General features: G+C 37.4%; 1 protein-coding gene across 10 annotated transcripts in view; it reads left to right on the top strand.

The window, feature by feature from the left end:
- The window catches only part of crema (cAMP responsive element modulator a), a 41,177-nt gene extending 18,144 nt beyond the window's left edge, over window positions 1–23,033 (top strand). For 9 of the 10 annotated variants that reach the window (XM_073929272.1, XM_005171403.6, XM_677932.11 and 6 more), the window contains 2 exons: window positions 14,508–14,664; window positions 18,653–23,033. In XM_073929272.1, the coding sequence (XP_073785373.1) occupies window positions 14,508–14,664; window positions 18,653–18,797 (302 nt within the window). In that variant the 3' untranslated portion in view covers window positions 18,798–23,033. Of the gene's footprint in view, window positions 1–10,308; window positions 10,463–14,507; window positions 14,665–18,652 lie in introns of those variants that run through there. The other variant, XM_005171404.6, reaches the window with a different exon arrangement.
- The last annotated feature ends 588 nt before the right edge of the window (window positions 23,034–23,621 follow it).

Genomic DNA, 23,621 nt, shown 5'->3' with positions numbered 1-23,621 from the left:
ATGGGGCCTAAGAAAAGGATGTGAGTTTGGATATAACTTCGTTTTTTGACCACACTATGTTATTATTGTTCTTTTATTCGTTTGCTGGAAATTAGAACTGAATTTAGAAAGAGTTTTAAAGCAAATCTTTGCGTCTAACAAATGAAATGAAATATGTAGACTACATATGGATGTCTTCAGTGCAGTTCGTACAACACCGTTTCCCTATCCCTCAAAAGTAAAGCAGTAAAGTAAAGAAGAGGTTCGTTCTTTATCCTCGCGCTGCAGATGCTCTGTTTAACTGTTTTCTCATAGTGAGGCTTTCAGTTTTTCCACTTACAAAGTCCGCCATGTAAATAGCAAATGCACCATGACTCTTAAAGGGAATGGGAGACGAGACTCTGGTTTGATGCACATTATACTCAAAACACACCCATTACTCATTAAGAGAATAAGAACAACCCTGTTAGACCATGCGCAGCGGCACAAAACATATTTTTTCATCCCTAAAATAGCAAAAGTGGATGCGGACACGCCCTTAATGCTTTTGCGCTATGCGCTTTAGACTTTGCGCCTAGATCATCAAAATAGAGCCTTAAGTGTTTCGTCAGTGCAATTCAGCAAAAATAATAGTTATGGCTTGAAGCCTGGTTTGCCATGCTGGAGAGGATCAGACTGCATAAAAGCTGTGCAGAGTGAGTCACATCGAATACAGCTCTCATCTAATTGGCTGAAAGGTACAAATTACCGCATTTTCATTCAGGATGAACTCGCAAATTTTAAACATTAAAAAAATGTTCTACACTGTTATACATTTGCAAATGTGGTTTTACTGAAAATTACTGGACACACTGCTCACGTGTTGTCGTGCTGTGGATGTATTACCTGGGTTGAAAATTCGTAAACTAACACTTGCGATTGGTTCATGAAGATCAGCGAGTAGCGATCGAGTCGCGAAATGCAATGATCGGCAGAGACTGATCTTTGGCCCATCGATGGGAGCATCTATATATTTTATGAAATTATGTCAGTAATTTGTGCAAGTAAATTGTTTTTGTGAATACATATAGATATTTTGTGCACATGAATTTGGTTTCATGCATGTGAATTTGACTACACATGGGTACATTGTGTCTTTTGCATGAATCACTTTAGATTCTAATCTGGCTCCATAAAAACTCCCAACATTCAATTGACAACTGTGAATAAACAGAAAACACCATGCGAACCACAAAATACAGAACCTGTTCATTAACCAACATGTTTTACAGTGTGTCTTTTACAATATGTTGTATTTGTTGTCTTTTTAACAAAGTGGAAATTTAATAGTGTGAAAATGTTTGGGAATGAGCTTTGTTAGTGATATGAGGCCCTGATCTTGAAAGGACACTAAATATGTTGCATTGTGGGAAACTTGTTAGACTTGTTTTTATGTGCTGAACTTCCACATTTTGCAAGAGTAGGTTGTGCAGGAACCCAGAAAAAAAACAGGCTAAATATGTTGTGACATAATATTGGCAAACTATGGTGGAAGATTTTGATTTTGATGTATTGCAAACATACAGGCTTCAGCGTGTTTACTTTGTTGGCTGGGAATCTGACTTTGAATGGAAACTTTAATATCGCAAGAATATCGAATGTTCTCTGATAAGCTGGGTAGTTAGAAGTCTTTGTGCTGAACAATGCAAACAAGATTCGTAATCAGTATTTTGGTCTTGTTCTACAGTGAATTACGTAAAAGGTCCTTGAGATATTACAGAGGACTAAATCAATTTTATAAGGGTTTAAACAGTTGTGTGGCAACAGTCTGTCAATATAACCAGCTTCTACTGGTAAAAATGTTTTAATTAATTTTTTTATAATCACACTTCAGGCAACGTAGTGGCGCAGTAGGTAGTGCTGCCGCCTCACAACAAGAAGGTCGCTGGTTCGAGCCTTGGTTCAGTTGACGTTTCTGTGTGGAGTTTTCATGTTTTCCCTGCGTTCGCGTAGGTTTCCTCCGGGTGGTCCGGTTTCCCCCACAGTCCAAAGACATGCGGTACAGGTGAATTGAGTAGGCTAAATTGTCCATAGTGTATGAGTGTGTGTGTGTGAATGAGTGTGTGTGGATGGGTTGCAGCTGGAAGGGCATCCGCTGTGTAAAAACGTGCTGGATAAGTTGGCGGTTCATTCTGCTGTGGTGACCATGGATTAATAAACGGACTAAGCCGACAAGAAAACGAATGAATGAATAATCACACTTCATAAAAACAGTCTGCAGAAACACTTTGATTGACATTCTCCCTTTGTACATCTCATCAGAGGAGGAAAGCCCCACTCATTAGTGACATTCTCTCCCTCGTTAGCATAGAATGTTAGACTTGTTTTTAAATCTGCCACTATGCTGACACATAGGCATTTGTAGCTCTGCCCTCTTTTGAAAAGAGCACAATCTCATTTGAATTTAAAGCGACAGTTACCAAAATGACACAATTAGAATCAAAGTCTTAAAGGGGCAGTTTTAAAGAGTTATAAAGAATTATTTGTCCGCATGGGTTGAAACTCATACACATGTCTAGGGACTTATTTTACATCCTTACATCAGGGGCAGAAAAGGTCCCCTATAACTTTCTGAAAAATATATAAAATATTTGCTCACTTTTTTAAAGGTAAAATTCTTGCTTTAAACAAACAGTTTAGTAAACAACAAACTGTTTATAGGCCTATAAAATAATGTTTATTTTTTTATTGTATGATATATTGCACTAAAATATATTGCAATAAACAATATTATTGTCAATTTAGAACCATTTTTATGCCATATATTATATAATGCCAGAATGACAATATAATAGCAAGTACACTCATCCAATGAACACATCATAGTTTATTCTTAAGAATATAACAATAAGACGCGGTGGCGCAGTGGGTAGCACGTTTGCCTCACAGCAAGAAGGTGACTGGTTCGAGCCTCGGCTGGGTTAGTTGGCGTTTCTGTGTGGAGTTTGCATTTTCTCCCCGCGTTCACTTGGGTTTTCCCCGGGTGCTCTGGTTTCCCCCACAAGTTCAAGTTAATAAAGGGACTAAGCCGAAAAGAAAACAAATGAATAAATGTTAACAATTTAATTAGTAGACATTGAAATCAGAACATGAAAACTTATATACTACATTAATCAATAATAACAATGATAAATGTTAACAAAAAGTGCAAGGTAATAAAAAAAACTAGAAAAAAGTAACAGATCCCACATTCAAATATACCATAGTAATTTTTAGTAAATGCTATAGTGTTTTTGAACGATATTTTATCAGACATACTGTGAAAATTTCTTGCTCTGTTAAGCATCATTTTGGAAATATTTAAAAAAAGAAAAAACAAAAACAAAGGGGGGCTAATAATTCTGACTCCAACAGTATGTGTGTGTAGATATTGTTTAAATATCTTTTCACATGTTTACATAAGTACTGTCACCGACTCGGTCCCAGTCATTCCCCTCGCTGACCAGCAGAGGTCACCATCTCCGGACTTCTAACCATTACGTCATCCTTCTCACTCAGATCCCAGCACACCTGTTCTCCATCTCACTAATGACCCACGTACCACATATAAGCAGCTCACACACACACTTCATTGCGAAGTCTTGTTTAGCCCCGGCCAGCATTTCTGAGCGTTCTATCCTGCCTGATCTCCCGTTTACCACTTCAGCCCGTTCCTCGACTCTGCTCTGTCTTCTGCCTGCCCTTGACCTAAAGCCTGATTACACGGACTCTGATTCTCGCTGCCTGCCCCTGACTAAAGCCTGTATTACGGACTCTGAACCACGCTGCCTGCCCTTGACTCAAGCTTGGTAATCACTCTGCCTCTGTTATCTGCTAATCATCATTGAGTTGTATGTTGTATGTTCGCACAACAGTGCGAGGTGTTGATGTTTAAGTGTGACTTAATAAATACTGCAAAATGGATCCCTCCGTGTCAGTCTCCCCGTTACAGAAGACTTCGCCCAACACGGATCCCGCAGCCATCCAGGTTGTGTCTCACGAAGTCACCACACAAGCTCAGGTATTGTCAACACACCAACAACAACTAACACACCTAACTCAGTTAACAGATGAACTGGTGAAATCCCTCCAAAACCTGCAAGCTGCTGCCACTGCGCAACCCACCGCCAACTACCCTCCAAGTCCACTTGTTGTTGCACAACCCCCGATGACTTCCGGAGTTCGATTGGCTTTTCCTGACAAGTTCTCAGGTAACCCAGCAAAATGTAAAGGCTTTCTATTGCAATGCAAACTGTTTATCGCCCAACAACCCCATCTGTTTAAGGACGAGAACGGGAAAATTGCTTTTGTGTGCTCACTGCTCACTGGGAAAGCGCTAGACTGGGCTACTGCAGTTTGGCCAGACAGTACCCCGATATTTCCCTCGTTTAATGACTTTCTCAAACGTTTCTGCACTGTGTTCGATCATCTGGAGGGTGGTCGTAACGCTGGCGAGGAGCTATTGTGTATCCAACAGGGAGATCGCTCCGCAGCTGAGTTCGCCCTGCAGTTCCGCACCTTGGCAGCGCAAACTGGCTGGGCTGATGATCCGCTTGTCACGCTCTACAGAAGGGCTCTAAAGCCAGAATTGCAGCGAGAGATGGCATGTCGTGACGATGGGAAAACTCTGGATCAACTAATCGAGCTTTCCATAAGGTTAGACACTCTCCTCCGCACTCGCAATCCGCTCTGCTCAATTGCTTCCAGTCCTGTATCCCCTGAAACCTCCGCTGAACCCATGCAATTGGGTAGAACCCGTCTGAACCCAGAAGAGCGAGAACGACGGAGAAGAAATCACTTGTGCATTTACTGCGGACTTCCAGGTCATACGAAGGTTTTATGTCCCAACAAGCCTCTCCCTAAAACCCTCTTGGTGAGTGCAACCACTATGTTCACTACCACTAATAATGTTGTGAATCTGCCTGTCACTTTGAGAAATGATGGAAACGAGATTGAGACTATGGCCATGATCGATTCAGGAGCCGCTGGTAACTTTATCGATTACACGTTTGCCACCACTCACTCCATTCCTCTAACCTCCTGTGATTCCTCCATAGCCATCACTGCTGTAGATGGACGCCCTTTGGGAGAAGGACGTATAAAATTCCAAACCCTGCCAGTCTTGCTTCAAACAGGCTCTCTTCATGAAGAAGAAATTTCCCTTCTTGCCATCAACTCCCCTAAACACCCTGTGATTCTCGGGTTACCATGGCTACAACAGCATGACCCTCAAGTCTCTTGGAGAACTGGTGAGATCATGAAATGGAGCAAGCAATGCTTTACCCAATGTCTGCATCCTGTTTCCCCTATCCAGGTCAACACAATCAACAAGACCGAAGACTCTGAACTCCATCATGTTCCTGATGCTTATCACGATCTAATTGAAGCATTCAATAAGCAGAAGGCAACTAAGCTCCCTCCTCATCGTGATAATGACTGTGCCATTGAGCTGCTACCCGGCACCACGCCCCCTCGTGGTCGCATATTCCCTCTCTCACAACCTGAAACTGAGGCTATGAAGAAGTACATCTCTGAGGAGCTAGAAAAATAATTTATTCGACCATCTACTTCTCCCGCTTCAGCAGGGTTCTTCTTCGTCAAGAAGAAGGATGGCAGCTTACGCCCTTGCATCGATTACCGAGGCTTGAATGAGATCACGGTCAAATACCGCTACCCATTGCCATTGGTTCCTGCCGCCCTGGAACAACTCCGATCCGCCCAGTATTTCACTAAGTTGGACCTCCGTAGTGCATATAACCTCATCCGCATACGACAGGGAGACGAGTGGAAAACCGGGTTCTCTACAATTGACGGCCACTACGAATATCTCGTTATGCCCTTCGGCCTAGCAAACAGTCCTTCCGTGTTCCAGGCATTCGTAAATGAGATATTTAGAGACATGCTCAACAAATGGGTAATAGTATATATTGACGACATCTTGATCTATTCCAATTCGCTATCTGAGCATATCCAGCACGTTCGGGCAGTGCTCAAACGTCTCATTGAAAACCAGTTGTATGCGAAGAGCTCCAAGTGCGAATTCCACCAGACCTGCATCTCATTCCTTGGCTATATTATCAGTCCAGAAGGCGTGGCCATGGACCAACAAAAGGTTGACTCTGTGACACAATGGCCACAACCCGAAACCATCAGGCAACTACAACGATTCCTGGGCTTTGCTAACTTCTACAGACGCTTCATAAGGAATTTCAGTTCAGTCGCTGCCCCACTCACCGCCATGGTCAAAGCTAATAATGCTCGCCTTAAATGGAACCCCGACGCTGTCCGAGCATTTACCCAGTTAAAGACTCGATTCTCCAGTGCACCTATTCTGCGTCATCCTGATCCCGAACAACCCTTTGTCGTCGAAATTGACGCGTCAAACACTGGAATTGGAGCCATCCTGTCCCAGCGATCCCTAGTGAATAAGAAGCTCCATCCCTGTGCCTTCTATTCTCGCAAGCTTAACTCCGCTGAACGGAACTACGATGTGGGAAACCGAGAACTCCTCGCCATGAAAGCTGCGCTAGAGGAGTGGAGACACTGGCTTGAGGGCGCAAAACACCCTTTCATCGTCATCACGGATCACAAGAACCTAGAATACATCCGGTCTTGTAAACGTCTGAATCCTAGACAGGCAAGATGGGCGCTGTTTTTCACCCGATTTGACTTCCAAGTCACCTATATCCCTGGTTCGAAAAACATCAAAGCAGATGCTCTGTCCCGCCTCTCAGACGATGAGACCTCTGAAATCCCTGACGAGCCCATAATCAAAAGTCCTCTAATTGTCGCTCCCATCCAGTGGGATATAGATCAGGAGATCCTCCAAGCCGCCGAAAATAATCCTTCTCAGCAGCCCTGTCCGGAGAATAAAATCTTTGTTCCCCCGTCACTTCGAGAAAGACTCATCTCCGAGGTACATGACCACCCCAGTTCCGGTCACCCAGGCAGCACAGCCACTGTGCAAATGATTCAATCCCGCTACTGGTGGTCATCCATACACAAGGATGTAATCAACTTCATTAACAAATGCTCACCCTGTCAGATGTCCAAACACTCCCGTCACCGTCCAGCTGGATTACTCCAACCCCTGGAGGTGCCACATCGTCCTTGGTCACACATCGCTATAGATTTCATCACCGATTTACCCATATCTCAGGGCAAAACCACCATCCTCACAGTAGTGGACCGATTTTCGAAATCCTGCCGCCTTATTCCCATTTCCAAACTGCCCACAGCCATGGAAACGGCTGAGTTACTCTGCGAGTGTGTGTTTCGGTACTATGGTCTCCCCGAAGACATCGTATCGGATAGAGGTCCCCAGTTTACATCCCGACTCTGGTCAGCATTCTTCAAAAATCTCCAAATCAACGTTAGCCTAACATCCGGCTATCATCCCCAATCCAACAGGCAGACAGAGCGCTTGAACCAAGAGATCGGTCGATTCCTCCGCACGTATTGTCACTCGACCCAGAACGAATGGGCCAAATTTTTGATGTGGGCAGAATATGCTCAGAACTCCCTCAGAAAGGCATCTACTGGATTAACCCCATTTCAATGCGTGCTGGGCTTCCAACCTCCGCTCTTTCCCTGGTCCGGCGAGACCTCTGAACTCCCTGCGGTGGATACCTGGTTTAAAAACTGCGAAGAGGTCTGGAACGCAGCTCATACTCACCTCTCTCACGCCATAAGGCGTTTCAAGGAACAAGCCGATCGACACCGACGTCCTGGTCCCATGTATTCCCCAGGACAATGGGTATGGCTTTCCACCCGCGACTTACGCCTCAAGCTGCCCTGCAAGAAACTCAGTCCCAGGTACGTGGGTCCTTTCCAGATAGAAAGACAAATATCTCCTGTTTCGTTCAGACTGACACTCCCTAATCATTTTCGTATTTCCCCAACTTTCCATGTCTCTCTGCTCAAGCCTGCTGCTGGTCCAGCCGAGACGGATAGGGAGGTGGCAGCCGGTGAACAGGGTCCCCCGCCTCTCATGATCGATGGCGAAGAGGCTTACCAGATCCACGAGATCCTGAGATCCAGACGCCGGGGCGGTCAACTCCAATATCTCGTTGATTGGGAGGGGTACGGTCCGGAGGAGAGATCTTGGATTAACCGCAAGGACATCCTCGACACCACACTACTGGAAGAGTTCCACTCACAACATCCGGAGATGCCGGCCCCTCGCCCCCGTGGAAGACCCCGGCGTCGAGAATTGCCTCACTTCAGGAGCCGTTCGTTGGGGGGGGGGGCTCTGTCACCGACTCGGTCCCAGTCATTCCCCTCGCTGACCAGCAGAGGTCACCATCTCCGGACTTCTAACCATTACGTCATCCTTCTCACTCAGATCCCAGCACACCTGTTCTCCATCTCACTAATGACCCACGTACCACATATAAGCAGCTCACACACACACTTCATTGCGAAGTCTTGTTTAGCCCCGGCCAGCATTTCTGAGCGTTCTATCCTGCCTGATCTCCCGTTTACCACTTCAGCCCGTTCCTCGACTCTGCTCTGTCTTCTGCCTGCCCTTGACCTAAAGCCTGATTACACGGACTCTGATTCTCGCTGCCTGCCCCTGACTAAAGCCTGTATTACGGACTCTGAACCACGCTGCCTGCCCTTGACTCAAGCTTGGTAATCACTCTGCCTCTGTTATCTGCTAATCATCATTGAGTTGTATGTTGTATGTTCGCACAACCGTGCGAGGTGTTGATGTTTAAGTGTGACTTAATAAATACTGCAAAATGGATCCCTCCGTGTCAGTCTCCCCGTTACAAGTACTGTTGTTAACACTTTAGAATTATTCATTTACAAATTCATATAAAATTTTAATATACTAACTATATACATGTACACTACAGATCAAAAGGTTAGGGTCAGTAGGATTTTTAAATCTCATCAAGGCTGCATTTATTTCATCAAAATTACAAATTGTAAAAATGTCATTGTTAAATGTGATTGCACTATAAAATAACTGTTCAAATATAGTTTATAATTTAATTATTTATTCCAGTGATTTATAAGATGAATTTTCAGCTTCATTACAGAATCACATGATCTTTCAGAATTTACTCTTATATTAATTATTATTATCAATATTTATATTGTTAATGTAACAGTAATAGCAGCAATAATTACTGGATTAATCATTTCATTTGAAACTACATACAATAAGAAAGAAGTTATTTAAAATTTTAATAAATATTTAGCAACTTAATAGTTTTTTTTACATTTATTAATTGACACTTTGATGAACAATAATTTTCTTAAAAAAAACATGAAAAAAAAACTGATCACAAACTATTGAATGGTAGTGAATATAATATAGAGTATAATAATATATATGTAATATACTATACTATTACTACATTATATACTATATGATATAATGACCACATATATTCTCCATTTTTTACAGTACATTACTGAACAATTTTTTATAAACATATTATTTTAAATTTAATTTTCTACAAACAAACTGATAAAGACAATTCTATGATGTGTATATTTATTTACAATAACATCAAATATTAATTTATTACAAATTGCATAGACTTTGATGTGAATTGACTATTCTAATTTTGTGTGTTTTGGTTGAAGTTTGAGGTAAGGTAGCAAAAAAGATAGGTTTTCTACTTTTGTTTTGCGTACTGAGTAAAGGCTGGAAGAGTCAAACTACTCCAGCACTGAGCAGAACAGAAATTTGCCTGATTTCAGACCTGTTGAAGCAGATGTGATTAACAGATACAGCATGTTTGAAGATATTTGTCTATATAAACACTGTGATAAGACTGACGTGAGTGTGTGTATGAGTGTGTGTGTGTGTGTGAGTGTTATGGTGTTAAATGGACACAGTATCCTTTTGTTTGTGCTGAAATGCTTTTGCGTCATCATGATCTAAAAATACATCAAACTCAACAACTTTTTTTCTCTTCTCTTCTCTTCTCTTCTCTTCTCTTCTCTTCTCTTCTCTTCTCTTCTCTTCTCTTCTCTTCTCTTCTCTTCTGAGCTTAAATAAATAAATATGCAACTGCACTATTTTTTTAAGCAATGAATATAAGCTTGTATGTTAATATAAAATGAGTCCTGTTTCTCTCTCTCTTTCACACACACACACACACACACACACACACACATACATTCTCCAGAGACAGTGTGTTATTTCCCTGTGAGGCTGCTGTGATGTCATAGTGATGTCAATGCCCTTAATAGTAATCTGACTGAGCGAGAGAGAGAGGGAGGGAGGGAGGGAGAAAGAGAGATAGGGAAGGAGAGAGAGGGTTAAAGGGAAACAGTAAGTGTCACAACTCTAACAGAGAGTCAGTAGGAGCGCGTGAGAGAGAAACTCAGCCAGCGAAGAGCTGAAGGGAAGACAGAGCTTTAATAGGAAATCAAGAGGAAACACTATCCCAACTGGATTACTACAGTATAGAGATGGCAGTGACCGGGGAAGAAACCGAGTCAGGTCTGAGACACTGCCTGTGTGTGTGTGTGTGTGTGTGTGTGTGTGGCTGTAGAGCCTGTATATTGTGTGGAGTTTTGTGTTTTGATGTTTGATGAGCTAGAAACTGCTGAAAATGTTATTTTATAATGTTTATTGAGTAAATATGTGTTATTGACTTTGCATTTTGCTAGTCAAATTGTAATTTCAGATAATAGCAATAATAATAATAATAATAATAATTAAAAAACAAATACATACAGATAATAAAGATAATAATGATAATAATAAGTAATTAGTCTAATAATTAAGTATAGTATTTATTATTGTAGGTGGTCAAATAATAATTGTGCAGGGCCGTTTGTTTGTTTGTTTGTTTGTTTGTTTGTTTGTTTGTTTGTTTGTTTGTTTATGGTTAAGTATAAGCTTTTAGACTGCAAAAATTGTAAACAAGGTCAAAAAATTATTTATTAGAAGTATGATGATGGCAATAATAATATTTGTCAAAATAATTAAATGTTTTTAAAAATTATTATTAATTATTATTAATTATTTAATTATTATATATTATAGCTTCATGAAGACAGTTAATATCGATTCACGTAGTAATACCAATCATAATAACAACATTATTGCATCTTTTATAATTAATTAATTAATTTAAAATAAATAAATTATCCGTTAAAAATATGGTATAATCCTAAATGTAGTATTTATTATTAAAATTATTATTTATTTATTAAAGTAAAATAATACAATTATAATGAAATACTTATTTAAGTACAAGCAAAAACGATTTTGCTGCTTGTTAACTACGTAGTTAAAATGAGCTGAATCAACACAATTCTTAATTGTTTTACGTTCAAGCCACTTAAAAAAGTTCAATTGTGTTGGGACTACTTGAAGGAATTGTGTGGAACCCAGCATATTTGTTTACAGTCTATATGCTTATATAACTTAACACTCTTTTAAGTATTGTTGTGATTAATATAATAATAATCAGTATAATAATAAATGTGTTATTAATAGTGATAAGATAGTGAATACCACAATTAGTAAACACTATTAAACATCTGAAAGAAGTAAAAGTTTGCATACACTCTTTAAAAATCAACAAACACATTTACATGCACTCAAAAACATGTTTGTGTTTGTTCAAACTATTTTAAATAAGCTGAATAAACAATTTTGAAAGTTTTTTTGGGGGACAACTTAATTGTTTTATGTTCAATCAAAGTAAATGTGCACACAAACAATTAAGTTAATCGCTTTGTGTTTGGACAACATGAAGGAATTGTGTGCAACCCAGCATTTTTGTTTACTGTCTATAGGCTTAAACAACATATCAACCTGCTTATAATTGTTTTTGTTATTAATATAATAATAAACAGTAGTAATAATAAATAAATAAGGGTTATTAATAGTGATAATATAGTGAATAACACAATTAGTAAACACTATCAAGCATCTGAAAGAAGTAAAAGTTTGTAAACACTCAACAAACACATTTACATGCACTCAAAAACATGATGTTTGCTGTTTGTTGAAACTGCTTATTTAAAATTAGCTAAATCAATACAATTCGTGAAGTTTTTTTGGGGGGACAACTTCATTGTTTTATTTTAAATCCACCTAAATTTGCATAAAAACAACTAAATTAAATTGTGTTGGGACAACATGAAGGAATTGTGTGGAACCCAGCATTTTTGTTTACAGTCTATAGGCTTATATAACATAAACACTCTTACAAGCATTGTTTTTAATAATATACTAATAAACAGCATAATAATAAGTAAATAACTGTTATTAATCGTGATAATATAGTGAATATCACAATTAGTAAACTTTATCAAACATCTGAAAGAAGTAAATGTTTGTAAACACTCTTTGAAACTCAACAAACACATTTACATGCACTCAAAAACATGATGTTTGCTGTTTGTTCAAACTGCTTTTTTAAATTGAGCTGAAACAACATGATTCTTGAAGGGTTTGTTTGGACAACTTAATTGTTTTTTGTCCAATCCACTTAAATTTGTAAAAACAAATAAGCTAACTTAATTATTTCATGTTGTGTCAACACAAATATTTTTTAAAATATTTATTATTTATTAAAATATTTATTATTTTTTATTGTGTGGAAAGCAGCTTTTTTGTTTTTCTTTCTCGCTGTTTCCATTCATGCGGTTTTGAAATTTGTTACTCAGTCAAAAAAAAAAGCTCATTGACATGTTTCTGTTTCACGAAAATCAGCCTGCGGAATCAGCCCGTGTATTGACACACACACACACACACACACACACACACACATGAATCATTGAGAAAGAGAGCGAGACAAAAGCAGAGGGAGAATGAAGGGGGAGGAGGATCTTTTCTGTTTGACGTCAGTCTGTTTCCTGGAAGAGAGAGAGAGAGGGAGAGACGGGGAATCAGGGGGGGGTTTGGGCAACGACGCACACACTGACGTCAGCATTTTGTCACATTGTCTGATAGCAAACGCACACACACACACACACACACACACACACACACAACGTTGATTTTGCTGTGTTAAATCTGTCTGTGCTGTTCCTCTGACCTTGTGTAGCATTTGTTAGCATTTTGTTTGTGTAATATTGAGTATGTTTTTAATGCTGTTTGGGTAGATGTGAAGTTTTATTTTTTTATGTAACTCCTCATTGTTGTCCTTTTGGATTTATTACATAAGCTGAGGAGTTCAGTTTGACCTAGGCAGAGTTGTTTGGTTGGAGCCATTGTTCTGTGGCTTTTTATTGGTCAGATGAATTGGATCATTTTCAGGAAGTGTTCAAATCAGTTGCAGAAAATAATAGTTATTATTGCATTCTGTTTCTCAACTTCATTTATTTGCACAATTAGCTTTTTATGTTGGAAATAAGAAAATAAAAAGTAAAATAAGTTCATTTATTCTTAATTAAAATTATGTCAAATTAAAAGTAAAATTACAATAAAATAAATACTTCTGTTTTATTTTATCACAGAATATTATTGTTGTTGTTGTTGTTATTTTTAATAACAAAAGCAATATATACAGTAATATATTATATGAATACAATTAAGTATCTAATTATATGATTATAGTTATGTATTATACACTTCTTAAACATTTACCACAATTATGCACATTTATTTATTTCTGAGTCTTAGATCAAGTATATACAAGACTAAAAAATTATATATATATATATATATATATATATATATATATATATATATATACACACACACACACACACACACACACATATATATATATATAATTTAAATATAAGCATATAATTAAACACATAAATGTGTTCATATAATATATTATTGTATATGTTATTCTTATTATTATAATTAATAATAATAGTAAAAACAGTCATTATTATAAAAAAATCTGCGATAAAACATGAATATTTATTTTATTGAGACTTTTACATAATTTTAGTTTAAATTTTATAATTTCAGACAGACAGACAGACAGACAGACAGACTGACAGACAGACAGACAGACAGACAGACAGACAGACAGATAGATAGATAGATAGATAGATAGATAGATAGATAGATAGATAGATAGATAGATAGATAGATATGTGTTTCGACTAAGCCGAAAAAAAAATGAATGAATGAAATTGATTGTTTTATTATTCACATTATGTGAGATAATAAATGATAAACATTATTGTTATGTATACAATGCATATGAGTTTTAGATAGATTAAACCATACAAAATTTTAAAGCCATTATTTATTTATAATCTTTAACAACATTCCCACAGATGTCAACATAAATTAGCCATGGATAATCATTTACAGTTATAATTAGTTTTATTTCCCAATCTTCATTTATCAACATTATTCTTCTTAGTTTCTACACAAGTCATAAAAGTAGAAATCAATAATATCCACGATTAATATGCTGTAAAGTTCATATCAACATCCGCATGACATCGCCTGACTATACGTGTACCCAATCAAATGTAAAAAATGTGAACACCTTTTTATCTGTCAATTTATCATGTGTGTTTGTGTGTGTGTGTGTTTGCCTGTGTGTTTGTGCATGCAGCTGCCACAGGAGACATGCCAGCATATCAGATCCGCTCGCCGTCGTCAGGGCTGCCTCCAGGTGTTGTCATGGCATCGTCACCAGGGGCGATGCACAGCCCGCAACCCAACGCAGAGGAGGCCACGCGCAAGAGAGAAGTCCGTCTGATGAAGAACAGGTAAAACACACCTGAGCCTCAGTCATTCAGTCATGCACCAGTCTCCATTTATCATCACTGACTTTGTACAAGCCAATAGGTCCAAGTAAATAATGTAAAAAACATAATCACGCAACTTTTGGTTTGTGAAATTATGGTACAAAAGAACAGATCTGTACAATAATATACATAAATATCATGAATAAAACATTGTATTCACATTCTGCTTTAGGTTGAACTTTAAAAAATGCAGAAATTACAACATTTATTTATGTAAACCAAACAACTGTGCTTATATTTAATGTTAAACAGAGAAAGTAATACACTACTAGCTAAACTTTTCTGAAGACAGTGTGAATGTTACTCTGTGTGTAGTTCCAAATCCACAGCCAGATGTACCGTCAAGGTTTTCTGTGTATGAGGGAGAATATGCATTCTGCAGTTATTAAGGCAGGAATAGTTGCTATGGCTGTTTAAATAATAGTATATAATATAGTACTGTTTTTATTTTGTCATGTGAAAAAGGTTCTCTCCATCTTGTTTTCCACACATGCTCACGTCATCAACATATATAGCATAGTGATTAGCAAAGGCACAGGTTGATGTGGGAAATACAAGAATATCAGAAATTCAGGCTGTGAATAAAATATATGTGAGAAAAAATCTGAGGTGTAATTAGGCAAGTTTTATTTTTGTGAGAATTATATTATGCCTTACTGTTTGTTTGATGGACAGTTTGGACATTAACTACCAGCAAAAAAGCAGAGATGGAAAAATACAGTGATCAAAGCACACTTCTTGCTTAGACTCATCATCTTCTACAGGCTCCTTTGAAAAAGAAATTCAGTTAGAAGACATGCGGTTGAAGTCAGAATTATTAGCTCTCCTGAATTATTAGCCACCCTGTATATTTTTCCCCCAATTTCTGTTTTCAACTGAAAAAAATTTCAACACATTTCGAAACATTACAGTTTTAATAACTCATTTCTAATAATTGATTTATATTATCTTTGTCATGATGACAGTAAATAATATTTGACTAAATATGTTTAATATGTACTAGCATTCAGCTTAAAGTGCTTTTTAAAGGCTTAACTGGGTTAATTAGGCAAGTTAGGGTAATTAGGCAAGTCATTTTATAACAGTGGTTTGTTCTTTAGACAATCGAAAAAATATGTTGCTTAAAGGGGCTCATAATATTGACCTTAAATTGGTTTTACAAAATTAAAAAACTGCTTTTATTCTAAACGAAATAAAACAAAAAAGACTTTCTCTAAAAGACAAAATATTATAGAAAATACTGTGAAAATTGAAAACACCAATGTTAAAAACCTTGGAAAATATTTTAAAAATAAAACAAAAAAATTATTCAACAGATGCACAAGTTTAATCCATGTATGCCATATTAAGTAAAGTGTTTTTCTAGCTTTAGTTTGCTGTTTTTATATATGCAATGAACAAATCCTGCTATTTTTATTCAGATTTTATGAAATGTATAAAGCTACAAGCGAATTTAACCGCTCAAACATAAAAGTCTTATCCATACAATCTTTTAAATGAATGTTGAAAACATCATTCAATTTTGCAAGGATGAAGTAACCCAAGGTACATATTTGAAGAGTTCAGATGCAAATGTCTCTAAGCGTCATCTGAAAATCACTTTTAAAGGGCCATGAAACCCCCTCGTTTCAGCAGGGTGTTTTCACACCTCTACTTTGGAAAAAGTCAGAAAAGTGGGCGTGTCCAGCTCTGTTTAGGGGGGAGTGTTGTAGGAACTAAAGTGGGAGGGTGTGGGAGTGTCTATTTGGGCACGCGTGAGTTTCAGAGTCAAAATACTCACACACAGGAGAAAGTGATGGTGTTTAACCTACATGGACATCTGTAGTCGAATTATTTGCCAAATTATTAAATGGTGGACTTTAACTGCAGTTTGGCTCTTTCATTCAGGGAATTCATTCATGCCCCTCGCGACACACAAGATATTTGATTCGAGGAGCTGCTCTAAGTGTGTATTTTTCATGCAATGTTTGATACCGCACGGCGAAGGAGAGAAAAAAACCCTCCGCATTTCCCGGAAACTTAGATGCACACGGCAGGTAGTGTCAGAAAGCCGTGCGTGTTATTCCGGTCACAAAATGCGGTAAAAACCCTACACGAGGTTAAAGTTTGGTTGTGGTGCTAACATGTTTACAGTTGGTGCAATAGTTTGTTCGATACGAACAAACGGAATAAACAAAGAGCACTGGTCGCTCACTTACCAAATCTGTAGAGACAGGACAATCACCAGCAACTAGAGGCGCGTCTTTATAAAGAGAAGACTACAAACGAATCCAGATCTCAGCGTTTGCAGATGAGAACAGCTCTCAGGTAAACAATAATCCTCCTTAGACACATAAGTTATTGTTGTCGCGCGTCGCGTACACTGTTAATCCACACGTGAGTCTGAGCTCTCACAGAGAGAAAATGAAAACGAAACTTAACTGCAGCAAACTATAAAAGCAACACTTCACGCTTGTTTTGCCAACACAACGTGGCGTCTCTGTCCTGAAAACACGGTGATAGTAATGAATATTAATGAAGTTGCACAATAGAGCGCGCTGAATGGTTTGAACCAAGCTTTACTCATGCATTAATGCAGCAGCCTGTAAGACGTAATAAGACTCACTCTGGCACAGACGCCCAGTCTGCACGCTGGAATACACGCTATTATGTCATGACCGTGACGCAGCTTCAAAAATTAGTTTCAAACCGGAAGTACGAATTTGCTTGAAATAACGCAAAAACAACCATTTTACACTTTTTAGAGAAATATAGGTGTCCTAATTAAATTTTAGCAGTGTGGGACACATATACGACTGTCAACAGCTCAAAAAATGTGTTTTGGTGTTTCGTGACCCTTTAAAAAGGAATTTTTTCTTCAGTCATTTTATTTTTACTGGCCTATTATGCAAAATCAATTTTTTAAATGGTTTAAACACAGTCTGAGAATATAACCAGCTTCGAACATAAAAAAATTTGTGTTTTATTTTTTATAATCACACTTCATAAAAAGTGCAGAAACACTTTGATTAACATTCTCCATTTGTTCATGTCATCAGAGAGGGAAAGCCCCACCCGTTAGTGACAGTCTCTCTCTCTCTCTTTAGCATAAGACATTAGTCTTGTTTTCGAATCTGCCACTATGCTGACACAGACTGCATCCAAAACCGCATACTTCCATACTATATAGTACGCTAATATCAGTATGCAAGCCGAGTAGTATGTCCGAATTTATAGAATTTTAAAAACAGTATGCGAGAAGTACCTGGATGACCTACTACTTCCGGCGAGATTCTGAAGTGCGCATCCCATGCTTGCTGCACTATCCCATGATGCCCCGCGAGAGAGTAGTAGGCGGTTTCGGACGCAGCCATTGGCATTTGTAGCTCTGCCCTCTTTTTAAAAGAACACAATCTTATTTGAATTTAAAGTGACAGTCACCAAAACTACACAATTAGGATCAAAGCCTAAGAGAGGCAGTGTCAAATAATTATTTTGAAAACATCAATTGTATTAAACATTATTTGTAGGGTATTTTGAGTTGAAACTTCACTTGCACACTTTAGGGACATCAGAGACTTATTTTACATCTTGTAGGGTCATATTATGTCCCCTCTAAATTTGCTTGGAGCATTATATGTTTCAGAAAGTCTAAAATAAAACATGCAGGATATGTTCATTTCAGGCGGTTCATTCCCCTGTGGTAAGCCTTGATTAATAAAGGGACTAAGCCGAAAAGAAAATGAATGAATGTTAATTTTATTTAAGAACCCTTCTTTTATTAAATGTGCAGATTATCTTGATTTGTCATGGGTGTCTGTGCAGTATTTTAGTCTGCATCTATGCTCATCCTCCAGTAGACACCAGTTTGTGTTTTTATAGCCAGCAATATACAATATATAGTATAGACAGCAATATGCATCTCTATGTTTGTGCTAATTTCTGTTTCTCCTTTTTTCTTTTCGTATAGGGAGGCAGCGCGCGAGTGTCGCAGAAAAAAGAAAGAATACGTGAAGTGTTTGGAGAATCGGGTTGCCGTGCTGGAAAACCAGAACAAGACTCTCATAGAGGAGCTGAAAGCCCTTAAAGACATCTACTGCCACAAGCCTGAATAACCCTCACAAACACTGCTCAAGGACTGTGTGATTCACACAATACCCGTCTCCTCACTTCTACTGCTGCACCGCCTGGATTTTATCGCTTCGTTCGTTCGTTTGTTTGGCCAAATGTTTTTATAAGAAGATGCAAACGTTGCTTTGAGGATGCAGAGGTCTACTGCTACCTGCAATGTATCCTCACACACACAGAAATATGCATTTTAGGTTCATGTGTTCACAAAAGCGTTTCTCGCCAGCTAAAAATGCTCAGATTTGAGTGCTTGAATATGATTATAATATGAATATTAATTTTTACAATTTTTGACCGATACTGCAGCCAGCCACCAGAGGGTGCTTAAAATGATTTGATTTAACACTTAAATTTAACCCAGGCTCATTCTGATTACGTACCCCTATACACATTTCTGGAGAGCACAAAATACATCCCAGGAGCTACGTTTTTTTATAGTTTTTGCTTTCGCAAATTCACCAGAGGGCGCTGTGTACACTTTTTCAGATCTCAAATTTGCCTTTCGCACCTGCTGTCCTCAAGTAAATCCACCAGAGGTCGCTGTCAACTGATTGACCAACCGACTGATAACCCCACCCGCCCCCTTCACTAAAACCCACCGATAGTGTTTTAAAAAGCATCGATTGATCCACCTACTTCCCAAACCCAACCGAGAGTGTTTTCAAAAGCAATCCAGAAAAAGAAAAGCTCTTTCAGCCTGATTTTTACCACGTTTTCAGATTTTACCACATTCCCACCCTGTTATTTACTTGTTTATTTTATTTTTTGGATTTTGTTTTTGTCTTACCTGCTTTCTAAAACTGTCCTTCATCAGACTCGAACCCCATTGTTGCGGTCAACTCTGCTCTGTCTCAAGTCCGCCGACGTACATGTCAAGCTACCGTACAAAGTTACCGGTAAGCGAGAAAAGGATCAGCGTCATACCACTCCATAGCGTTCGTTTTAAAGACAAAATGCTGCCATACGTACTTCTGGCTACATAATTCGCAGTCACCAGAAATGTATATAGGGCTACGGTTTCAGAATGAGCCTTGCTTAGATTGGGCAGATAAACATTGGCTGGATGAATATTTTTAACTCTCAATGACCAGAAAAAAAATGTAAATAAACAAAGAAAGAAATCAGAAATCAAGCATTTATTTTAAAACATATGCCAGCATTGGAGGTAATAACGATTTGGTGGACGTATTTACGTATTATCGGCGTATATTATTGCTGTTGTCTGTCTGGTTTGTTTTTGTTAACTGGAACTCTATTAGTATTTGTGAAAGCAAGTCTGTTTTTCTATTTTAAACTGAAATCAGGAAAGGATAAAGTTATAATGACATAACTGGCCATGTTAACAGTACACTGCATGCATAAGCAGCATATCATTTCTGGCGTTCACAGAATTTCCTAATAAATATGGGGGAAAATATTATGTCAGTCCATTTAAAGCAGCTTAAAATAATGTAATGATATGCTCATCGATTGTTTGATGCAACTTGTATTTACAATGACCGTTTCTATTTAGCTACACATTCTATTTTGAATATGAAATAATGAATCCTCGAGTGCATTCAGTTTGAATCTAGTTGTAAATATAATGATCTGTTTAATGTACACCCAGAAACCGCTATATGTTTTCTGTATTGAGCTGCAGCTTCAGGTCGTGCAGCTTATGTATGCAGTGTGAAAGACCTAATTATTAAAACACAATATTTTTGTATAGTTGAGATAATGTGTTTGGATTAGATGGATTGAACTGTTTTAAGTTTATTAGCAGTCATAAAAGCTGAATGTATTTGTGACCCATAGCTTCATGAATCGTAATGTAAATTCTTAAAAGGCTAGCATTGGTATTTTGTACACTGTATGCATTTTTATTCCTGGCATTTAAAACAAAATTGTGATTTATTTTGGACCCCATTGACTTTAAGTATAAGAAACAAAACTGGTTCTTTAAATACAGTGCTCAGCATATATAAGTACACTTCTCATAAACCCATCTTTTAAATTTATATTGTTAATACGAAGCTATAGAATTTTATATTTGTGCATGCCATGTACATTAGATTAGTCAGTACTGAAGTCAAATCTAAAGCGTATCTAACAAAATAACTTACGATAACAGTCTTAAAACTAGTACACCCAAATTTAAATGTTATAGAAAAATATTAAATACAAATTTTAAAAAGAGAAAAAATTGAGAGAAGTAATAATCAAGTGAAATGTTGTCGGTTGTTATTTTATTTTTGCAATATTTTACTCAAATTTAATTTCATTATCTTTCTAAATATGTTTGGTGGCTAAAATTTTATTTTAATAAATATATCTGTTTAATAAATCTATTTTGTTTAAATGCACCAAAATACATTGCCTTTATTCACTGAGAAATGGGGTGTACTCCATTATGCCGAGCACTATACATATATATATATATATATATATAATTCCTCAGGAAGAATGTTATAGATTTAAAATGACTTAAAGCTGATTAATTGATGACAGAATGTTAATTTTTTAGGAACTATCCCCTAAGAACTGCTTTAAATTACTATTATATCACACAGACGTCCCTAAATTCACTCAGCATGCTTTTAAAAATGTACAAGTGAAAAAAATGCAAGCATTAGCACATCTTTTTGAATCACTTCCTGTCAAAGTTCCACGATAAGGTGTAATATTTGATTTTAAACGCTTTTTACTATGCTATCTTAATATGCATACCGCATTACTTGTAAAGCAACCCATTATGCAACATTAGTGCAACCCAATAGGCTGAGCTTGGGGCAGAGTCATCAGTTAATATCAATTCATAAAACTAAATTAATGATAATAATAATAATACAAATCAATTAACTAATTTAGACTTTAGTGCATACATGCAGAACACAGGAAATATATACTAAATATAATATAGCACACAATACACAGTCCAAACCTGAAAATATGTGCAGAAATATTTAACATTTTAAATTTAGTTGCAATCAGAATCATTAGCCCCAGTTTGAATTTATGTTCAAATATTTCCCAAAAGATGATTACCAGAGCAAGGAAATTTTCACAGTATTTCTGATAATATTTTTTCTTCTGGAGAAAGTCTTATTTGTTTTATTTCGGCTAGAATAAAAGCAGTTTTAAATTTTTTTTTAAAAACATTCTAAGCTCAAGATTACAGTATTATCCCCTTTAAGCTATATTTTTTCGATATTCTACAGGACAAACCATCGTTATTCAATAACTTGCCTAATTACCCTAACCTTTCTAGTTAACCTAAGTAACCTAGTTAAGCCTTTAAATGTCACTTTAAGCTGTATAGAAGTGTCCTGAAAAATATCAAGTCAAATATTACTTACTGTCATCATGGCAAAGATCAAATAAATCAGTTTTTAGAAATGAGTTATTAAAACTATTATGTTTAGAAATGTGCTGAGCAAATCTTCTCTCCGGAGGGCTAATAGTTCAGGGGGGCTAATAATTCTGACTTCAACTGTATAATGTATGAATGGGAACATATTTATTCTGGAGGCCCTAGTAATATTTTGCCCCAAGTTTAAAATAAATAGTTTGCATAAAAACACCCACAATTATCAAAATATTAACATGAAAAAGACAAAAATGCATGAACTCGTTTAACAAACTAGCACTTCTTTGGCGTTCAGCAGGATGTTGTCAAATAGTGCAAGTTAAAATATTCAAACTACTTCTTAACCAATGACAAGTCATTATTTTCATAGCGCTAATGGCAGACAAAACACACTTCAGCTTCGTCTGTGCTCAGATTAATCGAATGTGATGAGCAGTACACCGTCACAAACACTGCTTTTGATTTAATGTTGTATATTATTTCAAATCACTGTTATGAATTTGTCTTTAATCGTTAATTATAATACAAGAAGTGAAGTTTTAAAGTAAACAAGCCATTTGTGAGTAAAACGAATGCAGGTTCCTGAACTCAGGTGGCATTATCTTTTAACTGGTGTGTGTGTGTGATGTGTGTATCTTTTGTTTCTCAAGACTATGTTAGTCAGCTTCATCTTCACATAGAGCCAGTGACTTTCGATGATGTATTATTCTGTGTAGTTTGGGCAGAGGATTGACTTGGTTTAATATTTAAATAGCTTCTGTTTTCGAGTAATCTTCATGATTGATGTTAATGTAACTGATTGTACGCCCAGCCCTTCTTTCACACTGTACAGAGCGCTGACATCTATTTTTAATAAAATATTTTTGTAAATGTGTTTGATGTAGTTTGAGGAGCTGTATTAATCGCATGTGTGTGCCTTCACTGTAAAAAGTTAATTAAATTAATTACTTAAGTCATTTTACTTCAGCTTACTCCATAGGTCTCAAACTCAATTCCTGGAGGGCCGCGGCTCTCGCAGTTTTACTCCAACCATAATTAAACACAGCTGATCCAAATAATCGAGGTGTTCAAAAGAGTAAAGCTGCGGTCATACTGGACTTTTCTCCTTATAGACTTCCATTCATACACATGCGAATGCATCAGACTGGGAACGCATGCTCATCAACAAGTTTTGCCGTTCGCTGTGTTGGAAAGTTCAAGCTCGGTGAACTCTGACCAGCGAAATTGCATCATGTGATTGCGTGAGACCGATCAAAGATCAAGACATGACTTCTCTGGTTGAAATTTTAAATATAGCGCAATAGCTAGCTTTTTAAAAATGTCTTATTATCGTTCAATCCTGCTCCTTTTTGCAGTGCTGTACGATAGAATTTCGCAAGCACAAACTAATGTGACCGTGGCATTGTGAACACCTTGATTAGTTGGATCGGCTGTGTTTGAGCAAGGTTGGAGCAAAACTGCG

This window comes from Danio rerio, chromosome 2, assembly GCF_049306965.1.
Source record: "Danio rerio strain Tuebingen ecotype United States chromosome 2, GRCz12tu, whole genome shotgun sequence".
Taxonomy (NCBI): Eukaryota; Metazoa; Chordata; class Actinopteri; order Cypriniformes; family Danionidae; genus Danio; species Danio rerio.
Note: the sequence above shows the minus strand (reverse complement) of the source record. Positions and strands in the feature narration are given on the sequence as shown.